The following is a 24,801-nucleotide window of genomic DNA, read 5'->3' as shown; positions in this document are numbered from 1 at the left end:
GCATCTTAACCTTAGTTTTGATCACATCATCTGAATTGTCTGATTTACTGATATGTTTTGGAAAGGTAAGAACAGCATCATTTCCAAATGACATGCCTTCTGTCATCAGTCTGCATTAACTTTCTTGGAAATTAATGTAAAAGCAGAAATTTATAGTATAATAGCTGATATGAATAAGCAAGAGGGTAGTCCCAGATGATGCTTTGTTCTCTTACTGCCCAAAACATAATTTAACATCTTTGAAGGACAAATCAATCCGTGTACAGCCTAAAGTCTGCAACAGATCCCTAAAGCTTGGAACAATACCTAAGGCAATGAAACAAAGCCTAACCATGAACACTGCAATGCAAAACCTCATTACAATTAGTAACCAGAAATTTCTTAACATTTTTTCTTCTCTCCATAGAATACTGCATACCATCACTACTTCAGCTTAAAAGACACTGGTGGGAAATTACCTTCTGTGGGAAAAAAAAGCTCACTGCTTACATCAGTGTCATCACAGAACCTCAAAGACTTCCAGGTTTTTTTACACTCTTTCCACTGCACAACTGAACAGTACTTTTCTTGCTCAGCTGGAGCCGAAGTGCAAATAGCAATATTTAAATTAAGGTGGTTTTGATACAAGGCTTCTGGAGAACTAACAATACACTACATATAATGAGGCCAGTTCTACTTATGGTGTTGTAAAATGCAGCTGCCTAAGAAAAAAAAAAACAAAAAAACAAAACAACAGACCAAATTATGGTACTTCTCACCCCATTAATCACCAACTAGTTTTAAAGTCACATGTTAGTAGGCATGGGGCAGACTTAGGTCCCACTTGGAGATAACCATAAATGAAAGCCTCTTAATTTTGCTACGAGTAAGCAGCAATGGTTAGACTAACTACAGCAGCACCAATTTTTTCCTACCCTTGTGACGAACTGTAAATAATTTCCTTGCTACAGAATCCTCCAAAGAGCCACATGAGAATTCTGCAGCCAGTGGACTGGATTGGCTGATCCCCAGACAGACTAATGTTTTCACCAGCTGTATTGTACAAGATGAAAATAACTTACCTCTTCACTTACTTCTGATTACTAGGGTAGTAATCCATGCTACAGACCCCCTAATTAGCTCTAAAAGTATTTGGTGAAAGGACTGTTGGGAGCAACAAGAGTTCTTCTGCATTGGCTAAAAATCCAAGTATCTACTTTCTTGAGCAGGTTGTGTGGCTCATGTTGAGTTCTGCACATCTTCTGATTAATTTTATTAATATGACTGAAGAAGTAATTTGGCCAAAACAAAGCAATGACAGACTGAATTTTGGGTTGTATTCTTTCCCCATATAGACTCAAAAATTACACGTTTCAATGTAATCACTTAGAAACCTATCAAAGCCAAACATACTGTAAGAAGACATCTCTGTGCCATCAAAACAGCAAAATTACATAGATGAGGAGAAAAATGCCATTTCTGGGGCAACAGTAGGAATGGAAACAGCTTACCTCAGGCAGCACATCTTCTGAGGCAGAAAAAAAGTATGTATAAACTATTAGTTCTGAAGCAACCTCAATGTATTTTTCCTGAAAAAATACAAACAATGTTTTTTTTAATTTCCGAATTTTAGTAGGTGTCAAACAAAAGCTTTGTGACATAACTTCTCTTCAAAGAGCAGTTAGAAAATACGGCTATGGAATAAAATTGTAAAAGCACTTTGATAAACGTAAAAACCCCAAGAATTTGTTACATGCATGCGCTTCACTCTTTGAAAAGATTTTTACAATTACTCCCTAAATAGCCAAAAGAAATAACTTTATTTAATCAAGCTTCAAACCTTTAAAGGAGATTCACCACCAACATACACAAAAAGTACACGATGTCTCTTTTGCACATGCTCAAACATATGCTGGCTAGGAAGTGGCCTGATAAGAGGTCTGGAAAGGAAAAAAAAGACAAAGAACAATCTCAGTTTGCGCAACCTAAAAAACCCGAACAAATAAAAATTCACAAGAAAATGTCATAAAGTTTTTTGTGCTGTTTTTCAGAAAATTGTATTCCAAAATTCAAATTATTTTAATTTTTCAAGTAATTATTCTATTTTATATGAAAAGGTAAAACAAAAAAGAATGTTCTCCTCTCCCCCCTCCCCCCCAATAACATGTAATGTTCCTCAAATAGCACGCTTAAATTTGAAATTCAAATCTTACTACAAAATGATGCTATGACTTAAACATGCATGCCTTCTACTGGTCACAGAATCACAGACTGGGCTAGACTGGAAGGGACCTTAAAGATCATCTGGTCTAACCCTGCCACCATGAGCAGGGATATCTTTCACCAGACCAGGCTCCTCAAAGCCCCACCCAAACTGGCCTTGAACACTTCCAGAAATGGAGCATCCATAATTTCTCTGAACAACCTGTTCCAGTATCTTACCACCCTCACAGTAAAGAATTTATTCCTAATATTTATTCTAAATCCATGCTCTTTCTGTTTAAAACCATTGCCCCTTATCCTGTCAGCACAGACCTTGATAAGTCTCTGTCTTTCTTACAAGACGTCTTTTTATAGTGGAAGGCCACAATAAGGTTGCAATCATCTGACAGAGAAAATTCTGAATGTAAGCACAGCAGTTAGGAAATGTGGTCTTAGAAATAAATCTTAACTCAGCACCAGTCTCCCATGCAGCCACACACATAGTACATATAGTTTTTAACTTCAGTATCTTGTTCTTTTTAAATAACTCTTGGCCCACCTCAAAATCCTACCTAAGTTTTAACTCACCAGAACAAGTCTCAGAAAAGAGTATACTTACCCTGCCACTCTATTAGCAAATTCAATTATATCATCTTTGGTTCTAGGTCCTCTGTAGTTGTATGCCAAGTCACCTTTCAAGCTAGATAAATAGGAAAGACAAAAAAAAGAACAGAATAGCAATCATCTAAACTACATTTGCACATGTAAAATTTCTCAACCTTCACATGTCTACTACAGTCACCTTTTAGCAAGTGATAAGCAAAAGAAATGGTCAGCAAAATATAAAACTCAATAATTCAATACAATACAATTATGGAATAGAAGCTCATTTACACAGTATCTGATTTACTGACTTGTTGAAATACATTTTTTTTTAAATTATTTTTTTTCTAGTACACAGCAGTCAATTACTTTATAAACACACAGATCATTTAGAACACTTGTTTATGACATATTAAAAAGCCCCCCAAAACAGTAAAACACCCCACACTCAAACCAAACCTGAGACACTCAACATTTAAACTACTCAGGGATTACTCCTGGTAAAAGGAAAGCATATAAACTTCTTTAATGCTTTTTTATAATTGAAATGTATCAAATAATCTACAAAACCTTCCAAATTTATGTATTAAGCTTCAGTGAAGTGCTAGTCAGCTTATGGTACTCTGCTGACAGCAGATGTAGCAGGCTTGCATTATCAAAATATATAGTAAGTTTCACTAATTTTAATAGCTTTCTTTGAATCCACAAAGGTTTAAGAAATTCAGAGGAAAAAAAGTAAACCAAATTTTCAATGCCTCTATTTGCCAATAAAATTTTTCATCCTTAAATATTTCAAGCTGAACATCTCTGCTGCTTTTTTTGAGAAAACTAACTTGACGAGATTTATTACCATCTATTATGAATACTGTTTGCTTAAACAATAACCTACTAAAAACCCCAGTATGTCCACAGTAAAAAGCACTCAAAATTATTGAGTCTTTATTTAACTTGACATTGTACTGGACTATACATTACATAGGTTTGAGATTTTTAAATGGACAGGGGTGCTTTTAATTTTTTGTCATGAAATCATTGATAGAAATTCCATAGGAAGAATTAACTTACAGCTTAATTGTTGGATAGCCTCGCACTCCAAATTCAGATGCAATACCTGAAAGAAATGCATTAGTGCCAAAGTGGACTAAGACTCTTTCTCTCCTACCTTAATCTTTAAACATGGTTCACTATTCAAGCCACATAAACAAATGAAAAAAATACCACTTAGCTCAATATGAATTATTCTACTTGCTTTCAAGGAAAAGCTTGCTGTTATTAAGCTACATCACTAAATTTTGGACTTCTTTCAGAGGTGCTGCAGGGTCCCAGGATAGGCTCCCAATTCATGTGCTACAACTCAAATGTCATGAGAATCCTCTGGACAGACATGCTTGGCCTGCTTTCACTAAAATGCAGCATGCATTGAATATGCACATACAATTGACTGAAAATATAAGAGGCAAGAATTAAGCATCAAGGATGTAGAGCTGTAAATACTATGCGTGAAAGAAACATAGAAGACAATTATCTACTCATGTGCTACAGTAATGGCTAACAAGAAGTGCAGTATCATACTGCAGTTGTTACAAAAAAGTTTATAAATCATATTCCACACAAGTAAATGTCTACTGTCATGAACCTTACCAGAAGGCACTTTCTAAGTAGGTACTTGCCTGATGCTTACTTAAAGTGGTGAAAAGTAGGACAACTGCAGAACTTTTTCCCCCACCTCAGATTTATTTAAAACCTTCTATCTTGCTCCCATCAATGGGAGGAGTACAACTTGCAACCCCCTTTCCACTTGTGAACATAGTAACTGCCACCTGAAACTAGACTTTCCAGCAAATTCAGTGTTTTCCATAAGTTAAACTACATAGTCTCAAAAAAGGATTAAGTCTAAAATTCTGGCAATACTTGTGCAATTCCCTGTTGAATAACAATCCCTGCTCTCAAAAAGCACCTAGAGTCAACACTTGTTACAAAACCATTCTGAAGCTACCAGCCACATGCCACAGCAAGCAGATGTTGCAGGTCTTGAGTGTAAAGCTCTCAGTAAGAGTTTAGAAATTGTGACCCTAAGGTTGTTCACCTGGATCAGTACCTTATTGCACAGCACTACAAATAAAACTAGCAGCTCACCTACAGGCATCTAATCAAAGACAACTGCTCTAAGGATTACAACTGCTCTAAGGACATACAAGGATTAATTTGATTCTGATCCTTTTCTCTCACAGCTCTACTACATGGAACTACGAAGCATTAAAATGTGTATTAGAACATTCAATCACAAGAGCTGTCAAACAGATGGTTAATCCCCTCAACTTCATGGAAGTGACGTATTTACATCACCACCTCCACTTCTTGATATGAAGAAAACAGCAGCAATTGTGCCAGCCCCAGGTGTGATGTATTTCTACTTTGCTCACAGACAGTGGACTCCTGAGGCTAAACCCCCTGAAAATTCAACTAATACCACAGCAGGTGACTGCTCTGTTGATGTAAGTGCTGTATCCTCATTCCACAGAGCTACCAGATGCAACATCTTCTGGATGATTTGTATGTTCACCTGTGATCTCAGCTCTCTGACAACAAGCTTCCTCAAGTTCAGATCTTTCACACTACTTCATATTCCTATTATGAACACAAACTACGAGGAGCAAACCACTCATGCTCCTTCCTAGTGACAAGAATATGTTACAGATGCATTTCCTTCTGATATTTTCAAGACTGAATTACTTTGATTTCAGAGAATCATTAGATTGCAAAGATATTAAGCACAGTTGACTTGAGCTTTTCATATCCAGATGTAAAATTTCCACTTTCAAAATGAAAGCATAAAACTATTTCAAAAGATTTATCAGACACTATAAAGCTGGTTGCAAATCTAAGAAGAAAAACTTTTCCAAGACACAAAGGAACCCTTGCAGCTTTTAGTAATTTTTATATAAGTAAAAATCAATTATATAACAAAAACGTAGTACCAATTCTGTTCTAGGTGTAAAATACAAGATTTCAGTAACAGGATGACAGATGCAAATATTTCAGGGTAAGACTTTACACAATTTATATGATTTAGAATTTTATATACATGACTGGAAAGTTAAGAGAACCATGAAACCTATTCCCAGTTTTGAAGTTACCTGGTTGCATGACCTTGAGACTTCAATTCTCCAGATTTATTTTTCTATAGAAAATAAGTATCTTTAAGATGAAACATGATGTCATACTAATTTGGTTTTATAGATAAAGATACATACAATAAATTGGTCTTTGAGACAAAATCATTTTAATCTCAAAAGACCAAACTCTCCTATATCTAAGCACAGGAAAAACTAGAATACCACTGAAAAAAATATTCTGCATAACATTTTAGGCAAATACAACAAACTTGAATAATCAGATTTAATGGATATGAACTAAAAACACTACATGTATTTACAAAATTTTATTCCATACAGATCTCACTTGGGCTCACTCCTCCCTATACCTTCCCTTTTAAATATCCTCTTGGTTTAACACAGATGTAAGTGAATTGACAATAAACAAGCACACAAACACAAAGAAAGTAGTTAAGCATTCAACAATCCTCTCACATCTACCCAAACTACTTCTCTAAACACCAAAGCTTTAGGGTTTTCTCTGAAAAGGTCGATATATGAAAGGCACCAGCAAAAACCAAAAAGCATTGAAAGAGCTGAATTTGGTTCTTTGAGAAGACATTTACAGAGGAACATGGGAAGAAATCAGCTGAACAGTGATTACTGATGTAATGAATTCAGTGATTTCAGCAGGCTTTGTGTAACAGCTTCAGGACCAATTACCTGAAATGAGTAAGAGCCAAGAACACAGGCACTCCTGCAGCAGTAATACAAGGAACCTAAAACTGGATGCTCTCAAGAGACACACCACATAAAAATACTTATATAACAGTACTCTAAGAGGCATATCAGAAGCACATCTTTGAAAAGCTTTTACCTTCCCTACTCAAGCAGAAACAAATGTGATAAAAAAAACACATACTACATCACGTTGTCACCTTTAGAAAGAAAAACAGTAAGGAAATTTTTCTACAATGACTACATATTTGTGCTATGACACAAAAGAACAACTTCAAGAAAAAAAAAGTTTCAAAACAGAGGTTGTGATGAAATTACCCCAAAATAAACCATACTTACTAGAAAAGGAAGTTGCATCCATCTTCCCAACTTTTACTGGAGAACCCATGTTTCTCATTTCTATGCCCACTTCATTCCACACAGGCTCTAGTTTCTTGCAGTGGCCACACCAAGGTGCATAAAACTGAGAAGCAAATACATTTCATTAAAAAAAATATTTAGTAGAAACTGATTCTACAATTAACCCTCAAATCATCAGCAAGACTGATTTTCTAGTCATGGTACCCCTTATGTCTTAAATAAATTGCAAGTTAGTTACAAGGTTGGCATGACAAGCAGCATTTATGATTTAGTCCTACTTTTAATATGAAAGCACAAGTTTGAAAATAATACATTAAATTGCTATTATATAATTTCTTACTTAGGAATAGACTGTGTGGGTTTTTTTTGAAAGTTAAAGGATCATATAAGCAATCTATCCAGGAATATGAATTTGCCAACAGGCCAAAAATATCAATGTTTTGGTGTAACAAGGTTACAATTTGAAAAAGCTGAATTTTGTTTTGTTATACACTGCTGATAACGCCAAATTAGCACATATACTTGCTCCCACTCAAAAATCACAAATCTGGGTAATACAATTTTAGAATTACAGTAAATATTTGGGTGAGGAAAGGAATGTTACCTCATCCACAAACAAGCTCAATCTTTTTAGTAACTCCTGGCCCCTGAAATAACAGGCACTGAATCTTTCTAAACAATTTAGAAAAGTAAAAGAGGGCTCTCCTATATTTGATCTTTCAGTGCTAATAGAAGTCTAGAACACAAATCACCTGTTATAATTAGTGAAAGGAATAATAAAAATTCTCAACAGACTTTATCACCTCCTAAGTGTGTTTGGTAATCTGCTTTCCTCTTTTAAGGTCTGCAAAATATAGATTGAAGCCTATTCAGCAGTCTATTCAGCCTATTCCTCATTTACCCTGAACAGACAGATTGCTTATCTATCATGGCAGTCAGAATTACTGCCATGAAGTTTTTCTCCATCCTGTACAAACAACTTTCCAATCAATGAAGCAGCCTGACTACAGGGTTTAGCACTGTGCATTCTGTCTTTTGATTTCCACCAGCAGATCTTCCCGTTTTTCTTATATACTCACATCTACAAGCCAAATATCATCTTTACGGTTTTCTTTAAACCTAGAAAGGAGAAAAAATGAAATCAACAAATATTTATATATATATAAATATATATATATATTATATATATATATATATCTGAAAATACAACAGTGAAGTGCATGTGTGAAACAGGCAAAGTCTACAATAAGGTTAATATAAAACTACAGATAATAAGATTTCTGTTTTCTTTCTTTCTTTGAGGGTGGGGAAATGGAGGAGATGGTTATTTTTTAGTATTAAGATTGCCCCTGTACATGATACTACACACACAGCTGTGCCGATTATGTTTCTATAACTACTTCCTAAGACAAAAAAAACCCCAACAAAACAGAAAAACAACAAGAAATAAGAATACAAACCAAAACACACAGAAGATATTTGATTAGCATGTGGAACCCAAGGGGAAGAAGTATTTTGCAGTTGTCTTAGATATATTAAATAAATTTGTTGTTGTATTTTTATATACCAACTAATACAGACTCTTAGAGCATTGGTTTAAACTGTTAATCTTAGTTTTACTAAATGCAAACTAAATAAACTATCTTTAATATTAACATGTGAAGCAACCTCCTTTAACATTCTACTATAGGTGTGTCAGTTTATAGTTTAATTGAAGTTGCACACAACCAAGAAACCAATGTCATGGAATAAAAATGATCAAGTTATTGATAAAAGCCAGAGATACACAGGTACTACTGAATTTTCTTAATGATAGACAAATGGCATTTAAATTAACTGACTGGTTTTGTTAACTGTAAATCTGTCACTAAATTCTAAAACCTCTAACACAAAACTAAGCTTGATAAATCAAAGTTCTTTGGTACCTCCCAAAATGCTGCTTACACTTTTTCCTGTTGTCACTACAAGATCATATGAATTACTGCATTAGTTGACTAGTCCTATGTAGAAAATGGAATTAGCTAGAATTTTAACCTAAAGTTTATTTTTGTAAAAGACAGGCTTCATAAAAGTGACTAGGACTGGCACTAAAGTCACACACTATAACATACATGATAAAACACTCTTATTCCACCATTCTTATTGCAAAAGGAGATGAATATTTACATATAATTATGCAGTAAGTGTAGATCTACACTCTAAGATCCAATTAATAGAAGTTATAGCCCAACTCATCATTATGGCTGCATAAATGGCTCATAAGCAGTAGGCAGAATTTATTATATTTCACTTGAAGTTGAATCTGTAATAGTCCATAATGGTCTTGAAGAAATACTATTGCTGACACTGGCTAACTGTTTGAAAGAAATAATTCAGAAATCATGAATACAATCTAATTACAGTATTGAGTATTTGAAACTTAGAATTGCAGCATTTCACTGGTAAATTCCAGCCTATTTTATTGATGGCATACCAAGGCTGCAATGCCTGTACAGCAGCAGGAAAGGTATTTGCAAAGACTAATATGGAACTGCTAAAGGAAAGCATCATTTTTAAGTCACAAAATTTCTTAGTTGACAACCTCACTAAAAATTTACTTTACCACCCTAAGCACTGTAGAGCTAATGAAAGAACCAGTGAGAGTCCAGCATCTCTTGAGAACTCTAAAAGAGCTACAGCTAACTTCCAATTACAATGCCAAATAATTGGTTATGATGCAAGAGGTAGAAAGCAGTTACTGAATTATAAGATCCTGGGCTGTGCTTCAATTTAGAATATCACTTTTTCTTTGTATAAGAAGAATCTACAATTAAATGTTCTCCTTCCTCTGCCACAGCAAAATTGTTACAGCAAATAGCAAAGAGCATTAAAGTACTGAGAAAGGTAGACTGCAACCTTGCCAACAGACAGAAAGATAAAAAGGAAAGAATAAAACACCTGGAGGCTGAGCTTTCCAACAGAGTTTAATAACTTTGACCTAAGATTGTATAAAAAATACTGTAGTTTTTATAATATAAATTTCACCGTACTTCTCATTTACAAGCACCTATTTAATGAACTTCCACAGAAAGTAAAATCTGAACTGAAACAAAACCCCAACTATCGAGACTCACTCTAGTTTTGCTAACGTCAGTGATTAAATTACTAGACAATATATATTAAGAAAGTTCAACGCGCTGCTGAAGAAAAAGAGAAATCTCTCTACAAATGAGCAGTCAAGCATTTTCTGAAGGTGCTATTTTTAGGCCCTATAAATATGTTTTCCAAGCACTAAATTTCAGTGTCTCTTTTTAATTGTCCTGTGCAATCCTCTGTCAGCTGTCAGAGACACAATCACACTCGTGGAAAGATGACGTAAGTGTTGCACATCCTTGAATCAAAATTATTTGTCTCAAACCCATACATCTTCCCAACTATATGATCAAATGTTCTCTCAGCCTCCACTTAAACCAAGCACCCCACTTAATCATGAACAGTTAAAAGAAACCAGCATAAAGCAAAACTGAACACCAAGGCCACAATTCCAAGGGCCTTAAAACAACCCAGCTGCTGCATCTATTCCTTGCTGTTTCCCTTCTCCCTCCCCTTGCACGGATGCTTCTGATCATGGTTTGAGCCACCAATGCATGCCCACAGATAGAAAAATACTTCATTTTTCAGTTGGGTTACTTATCTGCTTCATTATCACACTAGAACAAGTCTACACCCATCACAAGTTGAGTGCTGACCTGAGACAGCAGATCTGCTATCAGAGCAGCACAAGCCAAGAGGAACCACAGCTCATTTTGTGCATCCCTCCCACAGCTCAGCTGAGCACCTCTGTTAGCTCTGCTTGTTTTCCCATATCCTGTAAGCTTTGGAAACGGACCTGAGCCTTGCACTAGTCCGCACGGTTTCCAACTACTAAAATTCAAATAGAACACAAAGCTTACAGCAACAGCACAACACCCATAATGTTTAGGCATCTATAAAATGGAAAGCTTGAAACTTCAGCAGTCACTGCTCCCCAGTTTGGAGCAAAATTAAATTAAAATTTAAGTTGTTTAAATTAAATTTTAATTTCAATTAAATTTGTTTTCCTGACTTTTCTCACCATTTGCCAATTAGCTAAAAAAACCCCCAAAAAAACAAAAAACCCCCCACAAAACCTGCCCTGAACAATTCATCAATTCTTACTCTTAACTGGAAATACAAGCATCTGGACAGTTTTGTAATTGAAAAATTCAAGTGTTCTAAAATGAGATTTTCTTTTATCAGTTATTTTAAAAAGTTATATCACAACAGAACCATGACTCTTCACTCCAAAGCAGCAAATACATTTACATACATGTATGGAAACATTATATGGGAACGTGATGCAGGAGCACAGATAGGCTAAGTGAATGCATCTTCAGTCCTTAAAAATATGAACATGTTTTAAAAACAAGCTTTGAAAATCAAGTCCAAACAGTTCCCATGCTTCAGTTGTTTTTTCACAACACCAGAGGCGCTGCTGTGTCTCTCCTGAGAACTCCTTCCATATGTTCCCGTCCCTTCACCCATAAATCCACTACACCTCATCTGATCCTATGATTAACAAGCAATATTGTAAAAATGTGAGTGGTTTCCTGACAGTTTAGCTCTTTGATGCAATTTATCGTGGATTGAACCCTCATGAAAATATCACCTTTAACTGGCTGAAATTTATCCTAAAGCAGTCATCTAATGCCACCTTCTCCTTCCCTACCAGCTAATATTCTCCATATCTTCTCTTTCAATTCCAATAATCGTGCTGCTTTGTAGCACTTGGTATCTCTGACAAAAAAAACCAAACAACCATTTGGGGTAATTTTCTTGGGAAACTATAGCAACTACGTAGCTATCAAACTGCTACAGCAAAGCAGTACACGAACAGTGACACTACACAACCAAGTTCATGGCAGGACTACCCATTTCAATTTCTGCACAGTCTCAGGACTAATTCTGTTGTAAATGCCCTTTTTTACACTGGAGTATTACTGGCAGCCCTGAACTAGTCCTGGAGGCCTCTTCCTCTCTTCTGTTTCTGGCCATGCCTGAATGCACTTAGACTCATACTCCCAACCCCTCACGGCAGCCATGCTGCAAACTCTAATGAAGAAAGAACTTGGATAAACGCAAGCAGCTTTTATTTGGGGTAGGCACCAATACACCAATATATTTACCCCACCAAAAAGAAAGACAAGCAAGGAAGCTCAAGAACATTTCTGGCAACACCACCACAGTAACAGCTTTAAAAAAAGCTGAAAAATAAATTGTTCCTCAGCTTCATTAACTGAACCTCCTCAATAGGTGAGACTGAGGACAGACCTCATGGGAGTCTACAGCTTCCTCAAGAGAGGAAGCAGAGGAGTACACACTGATCTCTCCTCTCTAGTGGCCACTGACATGACCCAAGGGAACAGCATGAAGCCGTGCTGGTGATGTTTAGGTTGGATATCAGGAAAATGTTTTTCACCCAGAGGGTGGTTGGGTGCTGGAACAGGCTGCTCAGGGAAGTGGTCACAGCACCAAGCCCGACAGAGCTCAAGAAGTGTTTGGACAACACTCTCAGGGACATGGTGTGACTCCTGGGGAGTCCTGCGCAGGGACAGGAGCTGGACTTCAACGATCCTTGTGGGTTCCTTCCAACAGAGGATATAATTCAGGACACAATCTTTCTGTCCTTCCTGATACAAAAAAGCCGCAATCTTTTCCAGTGTAGCTTTCTTGACAAGCACACTACGCACAAAGTCTGGGGCCACGTTCCCCACAAGAAGACAGTATCTTGGCAATTAGGCAAGACACTCCGGTACTTACGACTCATCTAGGTCTTCCACAAAACCCGCACCTGACGCCACCACATGCGCAACCACTGCGAGGCAAAGGAAAAGCGTTCCGTGAGTGATGCCCGAACCAAACCGGGGTGCTCACCCACACCAGCTGACAGACTCCCTTCCCTCCTGGCCCCTCACGTCCTCAGCGCTTCCCCGCAGCCCTACCCGCTCCAGCGCTGCCCGCGTCCCTATGCCACCGCTTTCCCCCACTCTGCCCTGCAGCCAGCCCGGCCCAGCCCAGCCCAGCCCGGCCCGGCCCGGCGGAGCCGGCGCCCCCCGCCCGTCACCTGCCGCCCAGAGGAGGCAGCGCGGCCGCCCGCCCGGCGCCGCTGCCATGTTGACAGAGCCGCGGCACGGCCGGAAGGGGAAGCGCCGACCTTTCCGCACGGCGCAGGCGCGGAGCCGCGCGCGGCGGCCCGGCCCGGCCGCCGAAGGGCGCACAGGGAGGCGGGACGGGGCCGGTGTGACAGCGCGGCACGGTGGATGGGCTCTGTCATCTCCCCAGCGGGGAGACTCTCGTTCAGTTGAATCAATGGTCTGCTTCTTTGGATGAATAAGCCTCGTCCTCCCTCCAGCAGCAACACGTGTGCTGCCTGTCGTGTTGCCAGCTCCCTGCCGTGGGTAGAGCTCATCTCCTGCCTTGCTGCTGTGTCAGCACTCCTCCTTCAGCATGGGCGCGAAACTTGTTCACTTCAATGTCCGTGTCATTCTCTTTAGAGCCCCTCGTTCGCTCGAACCTGTTCTGTTCTTTCCTATCTTCAGCTACGGTGTTTTTTCTGTCAGTGCAGATCTGCAGATCCTAGTCGGGCAAATAAATCCTGCTTGTTTAAGAACTTCAGTTAAAGCAGGTCTGGGGTGGTTCAGCCTGGAAAAGACGAGGCTCAGGGGAACCTTATTAATGTGTGTAAATACCTGAAAGGGGTTGCAAATAGACGAAAGCTGGACTCTTGCCGGTGGTGCCCAGTGACAGGACAAAAGGAAACAGGCATAAAGTGAAACACAGGAGATTCTATTGGAACGTGAGGAAACACTTCTTCCCTGCAAGGGTGACGGAGCACTGCCCACCAGTGCTCCCACCTCACAGATACTCAAGCCACCTCGACATGGTCCTGAACAGCCATCTCCAAATGGTCCTGCCTGAGCAGAGGGTTTGGACCAAATGACCTCCAGAGGTCCCTCCCAACCTCAAGTACTGTGATTCTGTGATCTATTCGTTTTCAATTTTGACTCCCATGGTGCAGTTTCTGACCCTTTCTCTCTATACCAGAATTACTTTTCGCAGCTGTACATGCAAATGTTTGAGATCTTTGTCAGAAAAGGATAGATTCTTTCCAGGGACCATGCAGCTCCTCTGAATTAAGTGTTGAAGCCTTTTCTTCTAATGATAGGGTCTATTATCTTTTCTAATAGTGTCTGCAAGCAGCAAACATTGAAGTTGCCTCATTTTGGGGCTGCTCTCTGTGTGTGTGTGTGTGTGTGTGTGCGCACATGTGCTTGTACTTTCATGGATGTAGATACATGTTCTCTTGGTTACTCCTTACCTTCCGCACTAGGCCGTGCCTGGTCTGGTGAAGATGTACTGTTCACTTAATGCTTTGTGGGTATAGCCTGTTTGATTCATCAAATAATCCCCAGAGCTGTCCAGCCCTTTGGAAAAGCCAGCTTCCATATCATAGGTTCACTGGCTGAGAAGTGGGTCAAGGCCTGAGAGTATATGCGATAACTCACCTTAGAATTCTAAAATATTTGACCCTGGCCTGTGGTAGATGTATTTTTTCTTCCTCAGATTTTACTGAAGGATTATGCAATATTAAGACTATTTCACTTTTTTTTCCCCCCTCACCCCTCAACCTCCAGTGATGGGAGAACTAACAAGTTCCTGACATCTGTATTGGATGAACGGTGACATTTATTCACTGATGCAGAGAATTTCTGTTCCACAGCATTTCACCTTCTGTACACCACACTTAGCTAAGTGGTGTCTGCATGCCTGACCAAATGAGAGATGGCATCTTTTTGATCCTAATCTAACTGCTGTCTAGACTGAGACAATGGAAACAATTTAGCCCATCAATCCGTTAGTAGAAAATCCATATGGGAGAAAATGGGCATAGCCAAGTAACTGTTAAATTAGTACAATCCCTTTCTCTTACTCAGACAGTTCATGACTGGCTTTAAATAACTTTTAAAGGGAAATAAACATTTTATATAGCTGTGTATAGATTTGAATGAAGCTCTTTTTATACCTTCTAGGTCCTATTTGGCAGCTTAGAATTTTATTCTCTTTGCAGGTAATGGAATATGATTGTTCTAACTTTTGCACTTAGTGAGCCAAAGCTGTCTCATGCAAAAAACATCCTGTATACTATTCTTGATCTATTTTATCTTGAAATTGAAGGAGTTGCTGTATATTTACTTCCTTGTAACTAAGTTTATGTACACTCACACAGACAATTCTATGCTATATTTATTTATACAGTTTTTGCTGAAGCTTTACTGCATAAAATCCATATAAAAGATAGTTCTTGCACTGCAGCCTGGTAAAAGTATCATGGGAAAAGCATGTAACATGCAAACCAAATAAGCTGGATAATGATAGATGACATCCAGAGAAATATCAAGGGGTTTTTGTGTTTTTATTATTCCTACTATGGACATTTTGTTTGAAAAAAATACAGGATTAATGTATTAATAGTAATTCGTTGGAGAATTTAGTCTAGAAAAGGGATGATTTGGTATATGAACTGAACAGAAGATATGAAAAGAAAAAAACCACAGTAAAGGGTAAGAAGCAAAAAGCACAGAAAATACTATTGAAATCTTGGGAGGTACTGCAGGAAAAAGCGTGAATTATAAAGAAATTAGCAATCAATGAAAAATGGGAAATTGAACATACAAGGGTTCCAAGACTCCTTCCAATCCATATTGTTAGGATGATTTAATGGTCCTGCTGTCCCATTTTTTTTGAACCTGATAGATGGGGAAGTTCAACAAAGACAAGAGCCAGGCTTTGCCTTGTAGGGGGATTTGCAGAGCAATGTTGCTGTTGCAGGATTTTCAGTCTGTGCAGGTTGTGTACTCTTTTTGCCCTGTATGAAGGGCAGGGAAAAGGATTTATATGTAACTCTGTCTAAATTATACGACATGGACTTAGTTTTATTGGAATGTGTGAACTTTTGCTTTAAGAGAAATAATCTCTTTCAAATAATTTCCTAAGTTTCATTAGCATTGTAACTGCAATATCAAGGTTTATTTCAATACACATTTCCATAAATAAAATACTTAGGAAACTAAAATTCTTTGTACACATTTTTGTTGTTAGACAGTGGATAACATGTCCATGACGCCATATTAAGGTGACTTTCCTGGGGCAAGGGCCCAGGAAAACCAAAGGGACTGCAATAAAAAGGATGCTTAAAATAAGACATGAGGGAAGTATATTTTGACACTACCTCTGCCCCTGTACTGAAAGTGCTAAACCTGTGGCTTGTGAGCCCGGTGTGACTCACCAGAATAATTACAGAATCACAGAATGGTTTGGGTTGGAAGGGACGTTCAACATCATCGAATTTCAACTCCCCTGCTCTGGGCAGGGACAGCTTTCACTAGACTGGGTTGCTCACAAGCCCCATCCAGCCTGGCCTTGAACACTGCCAGGGATGGGGCATCTACAAATTTCTCTGGACAACTTGTTCCAGTGTTTCACTGCCACAGTAAAGAATTTCTTCCTAACATCTAATCTAAACCTGCCCTCTTTCAGTTTAGAGCCACTCCACCTTGTCCTGTCACTACACGCCTTTGTAAAAAGTCTCTCTCCAGCTCTCTTGTAGGTTCCCTTCAGCTACTGGAAGGTGCTACAAAGTTCCAGGCTGAACAACCCCAACTCTCTGTCCCCACAGTAGAAGTGCTCCAGCCCTTTAACCATCTTTGTGGTCCAAAGGTTATTTTGGCTTATAACCTGCTCCTGATGCCTTCCTTCATTCCTGAGAACCATGAAAGCAGCTAGTGTCTAAGTCTGGTAAGTTATTTGTTAGTGTCAGTACGCTCCCAGCCACCATTTTCCTAAGGCAAGTCAGGAGCACTTCAGGACATGTGTACTTTTTGCAGTGAATTAAGCTTGTTAGTCCTAAGACACTGATCCAAGCATGTCTGCACACACCCATTTTTTGGTCATCTTGGACTCGTTAATCTCTTCCTTTGCCCTGGAAAAAACATTCAGAAAATTTTTGCATGCCTTTTCTATGCTGTCCCTCAAAATTAAAAGATCAAAAGCTGAGGTGCTTGACAGTAGAGAACCTAAAATAACACAACTCTAACAATCCCACACATTACTGAGGACTTGTGAAAGTATTACATAAATTAATAATGTCTTCAGTCCTAACTCTGTCATGCACAACAACCAGTAGACTGAGCTTTTTTACTAGCGCTGAAAGAACCAATGAGTCTCAATTCTAGCATTTTTTGATGGTAACTAGCAGCAAGTCACACTGATGATAAAGAGATGAAGACAGCAAAGAATGTTAAGAGAACTCACAAAAATTACTAAAATTCTTATTTCAAGTTTCCTTATTTTTGATCTTTCAGTAACTAGTTTTTTTGATCCGTTCACTGAAAGAGTGAACTCAATGATCCTTCCGCATCCCTTCCAACTGAGATGATTCTGTGACCTGGACCATGGCACCAATCCTCATGTCCCTCTATGTCTCTGTCCCTTTGGCCTCTGCATGGCTGCCGTGTACGGGATTCTGGCGGCCAGGGATGGAAGCTCTCCCTGTGGCTCACTGGTCTCCCACCCTGCCTTTCCCATGGGAGCCCTGGAGGCTCTGACCGAGCCCTCCCCACTGCACAGCCACAGTTCCCCCAAGGCCAGGTCACCTCACTGCCCCTTCCGACGTCCTCGTCCTCTAGCCAGGGCCTCAGCGTTCCTGGAAGGGAAGGCATTAGCAGGCTCAAGCCTCCCTCCTGGCCCAGTGCTGTTTCCCTTGTTTCCCTTGCGTTGCCAGGCGGTGTCCAGGAGGTTTTACAGTGTTCAGGAGTGAGGGCAAAAACAGGCCCCGTGGCAGAGGTGAGTAATGAAGCCTCTACCCTGGGCACACCTGTGCTGGCCCTGCCCATCCCATCGCTCCTTGTGGCCTATCTCAGGCCTCCAGGAGCCTGGGATGGAACAGCCACAGCTCATCCTCTCCAATCTGCTGGCAAGGCAAGGCAAGGCCTGGCATTTTTTCCCCTGTTCCTGCTGACTGACAGGGTTTTGCTGAAATGATATCCTGTTGTGACACAGGCAGAGGGGAGGGAGGAGCATAAGGCACATATGGACTATAGCATATATAGCTGCTTTATTGTTGGCAACCCCAGGAGTGACCCTGACCATCAGCCTTGTCTCTGAGTGTGACAGGACATTCCCCATTAACTCAAGAGCCTGTCAACAGATGGGGGCGAGAAACAAAAGATGGGAAGGAAGGCATGGGCAGAAAGATAAGGTGAAGAACAAAGTGAATTGCTGACAATTTTGCTCTTCCCTCTCATTCCTCTTTGCCTCCAGATTTTTTGTGCAAGCTGAGAGATTGTGAAAGTAAAGGAGGAGAAATACTCTGTCTGTGATCTCCCAGCCTGCAGTATTTTAGGGAGGATGAGAGCTGTATTGAAGCCCAGTGCAGGAGAGAAGGATGCACGGATGTTAACCCTAGCTAGTGGCATCTAACTGGGGACCAAAAGGGCTGTCAGATTATGTACAAGTGTGTGTGTATGTGGGAGGGAGGAATGTAATGTGGGGCAAAATTATCTGTACATAATTCCTTCTCAAAGAAACTGTAGCTTGTCCCTTCACTGTATCAGAACTTCTGTTATCTCTCAGCTCCTTCATATCCTTTAATTTAAGTAGGAGCCTAATACCCTTCTTCTAGCATTGCCACTTCTTACATCCGGAAACACTGAATTTTGTCTTTTGGTGCAACTCAAAGCTCAGTCCAATCTCTCACATATCAGACAAGGAGACACATCAAGCTTGTATGAGGATTTTTAAAAGTCATTTTGTTACAAGCATTGGAAACTTAATGCAGTGGACCCTCGCTCTTTGCTCACAGTGCTTGGTACCTGTGCCATTGTAATCATTCATGACCCTACACCTTTGCCAAAACATTACTTTAAGGAGAAGGGAGAAGAAAGAAATGTCAGGGCTTTCTCTAGTGAATTCCTGTGACTCCGTCCTTTAGGTAAGGAGACTGCAAACTAGAAGGTTGTTTTCTTTACCTGCTTACAGCTTGGAGAGGGGAGAGAAGGTTTCAATCTCTGTCTTTTTCACATTGATTTGGGAAGTTGCTAATCAGTTAGGAAGTAGTTCAGTGACACAGCGTGTCACAGACACTGAGTAGATGTTAGATTTCATCTTATTTGGTTTTTTTTTTTTTGCCTGCAAAACTGTTGTCTTTAAATGCCTGGAGAAAAATTCCAATTTCAGTAGGTTCTGGACCATGTCCTATCATATCAAGAACTTGCTAATAATACAATTTTTATTTATCTGTTTCAGATGCTGGTATACGAATACAATATACTGCACAGATTTTGAAAAGAGATGGCCTTCAGCTTGTGATAAATCTGTTTGGAAACAATGCATAGATAGCTTCAAAGGGAAAATGAAGAATGGGAAAAGGCAAGCACTTCTCCGTAACCTGTACAGCCCAAGAGAGGAAGTTATGACCACTTGCAGCACCAGAACAAAAAACGCCATGCAGACATGATTGTGGGCCTGCAAGGGATCAGCCAAAGTATTCACAGGCCTCAGAAAAAAACGGTTTTGTAGTATTTCATATGAACAACTACGCCCTGGAGTGCTGCAGAGCACAGCACAGAGACTGGAATGCATCAGCTGCGTCAGATACGAGCTCTGTGGATGCAAGGTGCCCTGCACAGCTCATCAGTGTGTCAGCACATGCTCCTGTGCCTCTGCTGTCGCTATTTTTCCATCACCCTGAGCACCTGAGTCCCACATTTCAGCTACAAGCTGACAGTGTCCCTGTTCTTGCAATTTATGGCTCTTGCCAGCACGTGGCACAAGAGGCTGAGTGGACTGCCTGCACTGCCCAAATTGAAATGGACTGATTTCCTAAAATGTCTGTACAGCTGCCACCAAGTCTGTACTTCAACACCATGAGGGTTGTATTCCATAAGGAGGGAAGGTTCTCCAGATTTCTTATGGCACAGTAGTGGTGTTTCTTTTACACACACACACAAATTATTGCATGTGGATCAGACTGTGTCTGGGTAATAGAAGGTGCAAGGAAAAGGGTACTGAAATGCCACTTCTCCAAGCAACAGAGTGATAGAGTAACTTGTGCTCGTGTCAAAATGAGTAATTACCAAAAATCAAAATCTCATGGGCAGAAATGGCACTTTTCCTGCAATTAAACAGGAACAGTTGGTGAAGTATTGAATAAGGACTCCGAAATGTATAAATGCATTAATACAGCTGGGCATGCAACTATGAGAGACTGGAGGAGATTGCTGGCTGGAAACATTTTGTTTGCGGGTGTGTGAGGGGAAGGGGCAGGTCAGGCCTTGTTTTGGTGAGGCAATGCCCTGCCCCACACACCCCTGGGCCTGATCCCAGCATCCCTGGGCCTGTATCCCAGCCTGGCAGTGGCCATCAATCCCTAGCACACCAGAGGCAATGCTCCACGTCTGACTCTGGAGCCTCCATCTAGGTCCAGAGGGGCCAAGACAAGGGAAAAGGAGGAAAGAAAGCAAAATGAGAGCTTGAACAAGAGACATAAAGGAAGATGCAAAAGTGTTCTGATATGGACAAAGGTTTCGAGCTAGATTTGGTGGTTAGTGATAACGCAGTTCACATCAAGAACTTACAATAGAGAGGGAGGAAGAGAAGTCATGAAAAGCCAAGAAGCTGAGATTCTGTCTAATGAAGAAGGCAAATCAAGGCAGTTACACACCTTCTAATACTGCCTCCAGTAGTATCCCTCAATGATGCTAGTATTTTTGGTTATTTTTTGTATATACATTTTATTGTATATTTTTACTTCATTGTGTATCATTTACTAAATATATTAACTTTTATATGTAATGGGTAAGCATCAAAATTAAGTTTACGAAATGCTATTTCTGAACATTTACACAAAGATTTCATATGAAAAGTTTTCCAGCTATGCATGGGTTTTTTGCTGTTATGTGAAATCTGAGAAAGTACAGAAAAAAATATATTTCCATTTTAGTAATAATCCAAGAATTAATTTACTAATTTCTAAATTAAAAGATATTTTGAAAATATAGAAAAACATATTTTTTCTCTTTAATTACATACAGGTGTTCTGTACTTTGAGAATATTCACCTCCTTTGTATTTACCTTTTATCAAGCAGTTAAGATTACAATGCTCACAATTAAGAACTGCTATCAAAGATGTGTTAAGCAGAACAATAATCTAAATAAATATTGCTCAAATAGCTTTTCACATGTATCAGACTGCAGCAACGAAGGGGAAGGATATATACTCTAATTTGTAAGTGGTAAGTGAGCGTTTGTGAACAAATAGTTCTTGTGCTGTTATATTTTTATGCACTTGTATAACTACATGCCAGCTACAGAAATGTTAATGTGTAATACCAGTACTATCACAAACAAGGTTATCAGTAATTGCATCAATTGGTATTGAATATTTTAATAGGCAATGTGCACTTTTATGCTACTGTAAGTGTTTATATCAGGGCTGTTTATTTCTCTTTCACTACAAGAATAAGCTGTATTGATATGTATTATCTTCCCATAGTGATTTTATCCATGATGGTGGGTTTGTACCCCTTTAACTGTGTCAGTACCTAAGTCTGTGCCATAAAACGAACTAACCAGTAACATGTTTGTCATGAATCATAATTAAATTCAAAGTAGTGATAAACTCGTAGTGAGATAAATTAATGTCTAATTAGTAGAACAGATATTTGCACATGATCTGGTGCACTTTGGGGATTTTCTCTGTGCTTTGCATAAGATTCCTCTCAGTTCAGGTGCAACATAAAGTACAATCTGAATTAAAAGCATAATTTTGAAGACATTATTACTGCTGACACTGGCAGTAGGATTTGCCTGGTCTTGCATTAACACTTTACCTTTCCATATAACCCTAGTTTTTAAAACACTTTGAACTGATCACTAGAGGGTTTTTTAGTTTGGGGGTTTTTTAGTGGTTTGGTTTGGTTTTTTTTTTACTTGGTTTTGTGTGTGTGTAGATGTTGAAGATTGATTTTTTTTTTAAACTTTTTTTTAAAAAACTTTTTTTTCCATGTATGCTTGTATACATTTCTTTTATTACAGAGACACCTGGTGGTCTTCGGGTGTATTTACAAAAATACTGTTTTCCTTTTTTATGACTGGATTTGTTTTAAAGTTTGTTTTATCATTTATAATGTGTCACTTATTTAGAATCTCTTATATTATGGGACTATATAATTTGAAAATCAGTCTGAGAACACTTACACGTTATCCAGCAAGCACTAGGTATTGATTCTCATGGCTGATAATGGGTTATTTTTCTTGGCTCTTTCCCATCAGAGCTATATGGAAGAGAGATTTGAGCATATTATAGACTAAGTGGTGTAAAAATATATTTCTTCCAAAATTTAATTTCCAAAATAATAGGTATTTGGGTTTCATGTTTTCAGCATTGTTTATGTGGTTTGTTTCTGATTTGTCTGTTATAAGAGATTGAAATGATGACCAAAAGGTTTTGTCAGAACAAGTTTAATGTCCAGATCAGCATGTTAGTACATAAAGGAAATGCTTTCTACACTAGAAACGCTGGCAAGAACAGGACTATGCTACTATAGAAAAGCTTTAATAATATTTCATGCATACAGCATTTTTTAAACAATAGGCAATTACAGGTAATTGCACAGTATAATAGGTAATTACACGGGATGCTGATGTTAGATCTCTTCTCACACCACTCCCAGACTGTCAGGCAGACGGCGTTGATCAGGTCCCGGAGCAATGCCTCTGGTGTTGCAGCAGCTTCTCCCGGTTTCCATGGCTGTAGCTGCCCTGCCACGGCAGCCCTGCCACCCACCCACAGCAGGGCCTTGCGTGCACAGCTCCAGCAGATTCATGACCTCCTGGTAATGCAGCGGGGTACGGCCACAAGCAGCGTCACTTAGGTGGACATGTGCTGTTGTCCAGCCGTGGCATTCTTAACCAGCAGCTAGGTTTGGATTTTAGGTTAAAAAAATCCCCTCTCATCCACTCTTTCCTCATAGGGATGTTCTGCAAAGTAAATTTCAAATGCTTGGTTGTCTATATTTTAGTCATGATGGTGGTGGTGGGAGTCAAACTGATTTTTCACTGCTAAAACGAACACTATTCACTTCAAGAAATACAAGTAACATAGGAACATTCTCATCCAAATTTAGAATGTGCTTTTACAGCTTTTACTTTAATGAAACAAAATTGCTGTTGTATTTTTGTTGGTAGTTGTCCTTGTGGTTTTCTTTTTCCATTCAACAGTTTTCAGACCTGTGCCCATGATGTCATGTTTTTTCTTTTTCTGTTTAAGAAACGTTTACAGACACTTTGAAGTCATTTTTTGCAGTGCTTACATTTACACTTCGATTGAGCAGTGGTTCTCATGTCTGAAGTTCTGTTATGCTTAGTGCAGTGATTTTCTGTATGTTGCCACATTGATTTGTTATAATTTGAAACTCCAAGAGAATAATTAATGCAAAAGAAATGTATGAAACTCTAGGGAGCTCTCCTCTGCAAGATTTGTATTTAGCTTTATTATACTTTAATTTTTACTCTTCTGCTGGCTGCCAGAGTGCTTACCCATCACTAAAAGAACCAGAACACATTCATAGCATTTTTGGGAGATACAGAGGAAATGTTAAGGATTTATTCAACAGTATTTTCTTCCTTACTTAGCCACATTTTTTAATAGCAAAAATATTCAGCATATAGGAGGCAAGTACAAGAAAAAAAAAGAAAATATGTTTTAAATTAATGTTAGTTAATGTAGCAGCTTGTGTCATTTAAGTCAAAGCACATTACTAATAGTGTGGTCAGATAAATTTAGAAGTATTCTTGGTGTTCAGCAAATGTTACCTGGCAAATAAAAACCTTGCAGCTTGAGTCAGTACACAGACAAAAAGTTTAAATTACACATGGACAAAGTAATTAGTGAATTCTTGAGGAGCTGATTCAGAGAGTGATTTAAACAAAGATTATTTGTACATCTTGATGATTTTTAGACCTGGCCTAGAAAAATGAATGCATGTATTTGCAAGTATTGTTTTTCATTGACAGATAAAGATGATTGCAGACAAGGAAATTATGCTTTTGGAATTTATGTCAAATTGTTTGGCAAATTCTTCTTTAACTGATGGAACTGTGCAGAATCCAGGATCTGAGCAAGCTTCCATTATTTTCACTCACTTAATAAGGGAATATCTCCCCATGGTAAGAAGTGAATGACTTGCATGTCTCATGTAAGTCATTACTCTGAACCCACACTGAATGTAAAGTTAAATTAGAATACTCTTTCAAAAAAAGTTTTTCTTAGCAGTAGTAATCTTTCCCCTTTCAGACTTTTCAGTTATGTCTGTATTTGACATGACAGTGTTACTAGAGCAAAGGTTCCCTGCTGATAACAATGTTACACAGCTTTTCTGTGTCATCCTGATGACTGTCTGGTTGGGTGGTGTCATGTAAATGATGACAGTTTATTAAAAAAAATGCCCTAAGGTATATTACTGTGTCCCGCAGCCATAGGGAGGAGGAGAGAAGATCCAGCAGGCAGGAATTGTGCAGCAAGATTCATTTATTTAATTATTTTACAGACTCTTTTATAGACTTTTTTCTTCATAGTCTAATTGGACAAAGGATCAGCCACCCCTTAGGGTGATTGGCTAAAATCCTAAAACATCCATTGTCAAAATATTTTTCTGCTATACCATAAACAAGACTTTTCAAGGCTGCAGGTGTTCGGTTGTTTACATA

At 38.9% G+C, this 24,801-nt stretch overlaps 1 protein-coding gene across 4 annotated transcripts in view; it reads right to left on the bottom strand.

Moving 5' to 3' along the window:
• The window catches only part of TMX3 (thioredoxin related transmembrane protein 3), a 39,158-nt gene extending 25,998 nt beyond the window's left edge, over nt 1-13,160 (bottom strand). For all 4 annotated transcript variants that reach the window (XM_069004362.1, XM_069004364.1, XM_069004360.1 and 1 more), the window contains exons 1-8: nt 13,099-13,160; nt 12,795-12,849; nt 8,057-8,096; nt 6,957-7,080; nt 3,850-3,895; nt 2,801-2,881; nt 1,820-1,919; nt 1,491-1,568 (exon numbers count right to left, since the gene is read on the bottom strand). In XM_069004362.1, coding sequence (XP_068860463.1) covers nt 1,491-1,568; nt 1,820-1,919; nt 2,801-2,881; nt 3,850-3,895; nt 6,957-7,080; nt 8,057-8,096; nt 12,795-12,849; nt 13,099-13,147 — 573 coding nt within the window. In that variant the 5' untranslated portion in view covers nt 13,148-13,160. The remainder of the gene's footprint in view (nt 1-1,490; nt 1,569-1,819; nt 1,920-2,800; nt 2,882-3,849; nt 3,896-6,956; nt 7,081-8,056; nt 8,097-12,794; nt 12,850-13,098) is intronic.
• Nucleotides 13,161-24,801: the final 11,641 nt, after the last annotated feature.

The sequence above is a fragment of the Aphelocoma coerulescens genome, chromosome 2 (genome assembly GCF_041296385.1).
Source record: "Aphelocoma coerulescens isolate FSJ_1873_10779 chromosome 2, UR_Acoe_1.0, whole genome shotgun sequence".
NCBI lineage: Eukaryota > Metazoa > Chordata > Aves > Passeriformes > Corvidae > Aphelocoma > Aphelocoma coerulescens.
This window is presented reverse-complemented; position numbering and strand designations above follow the sequence as displayed.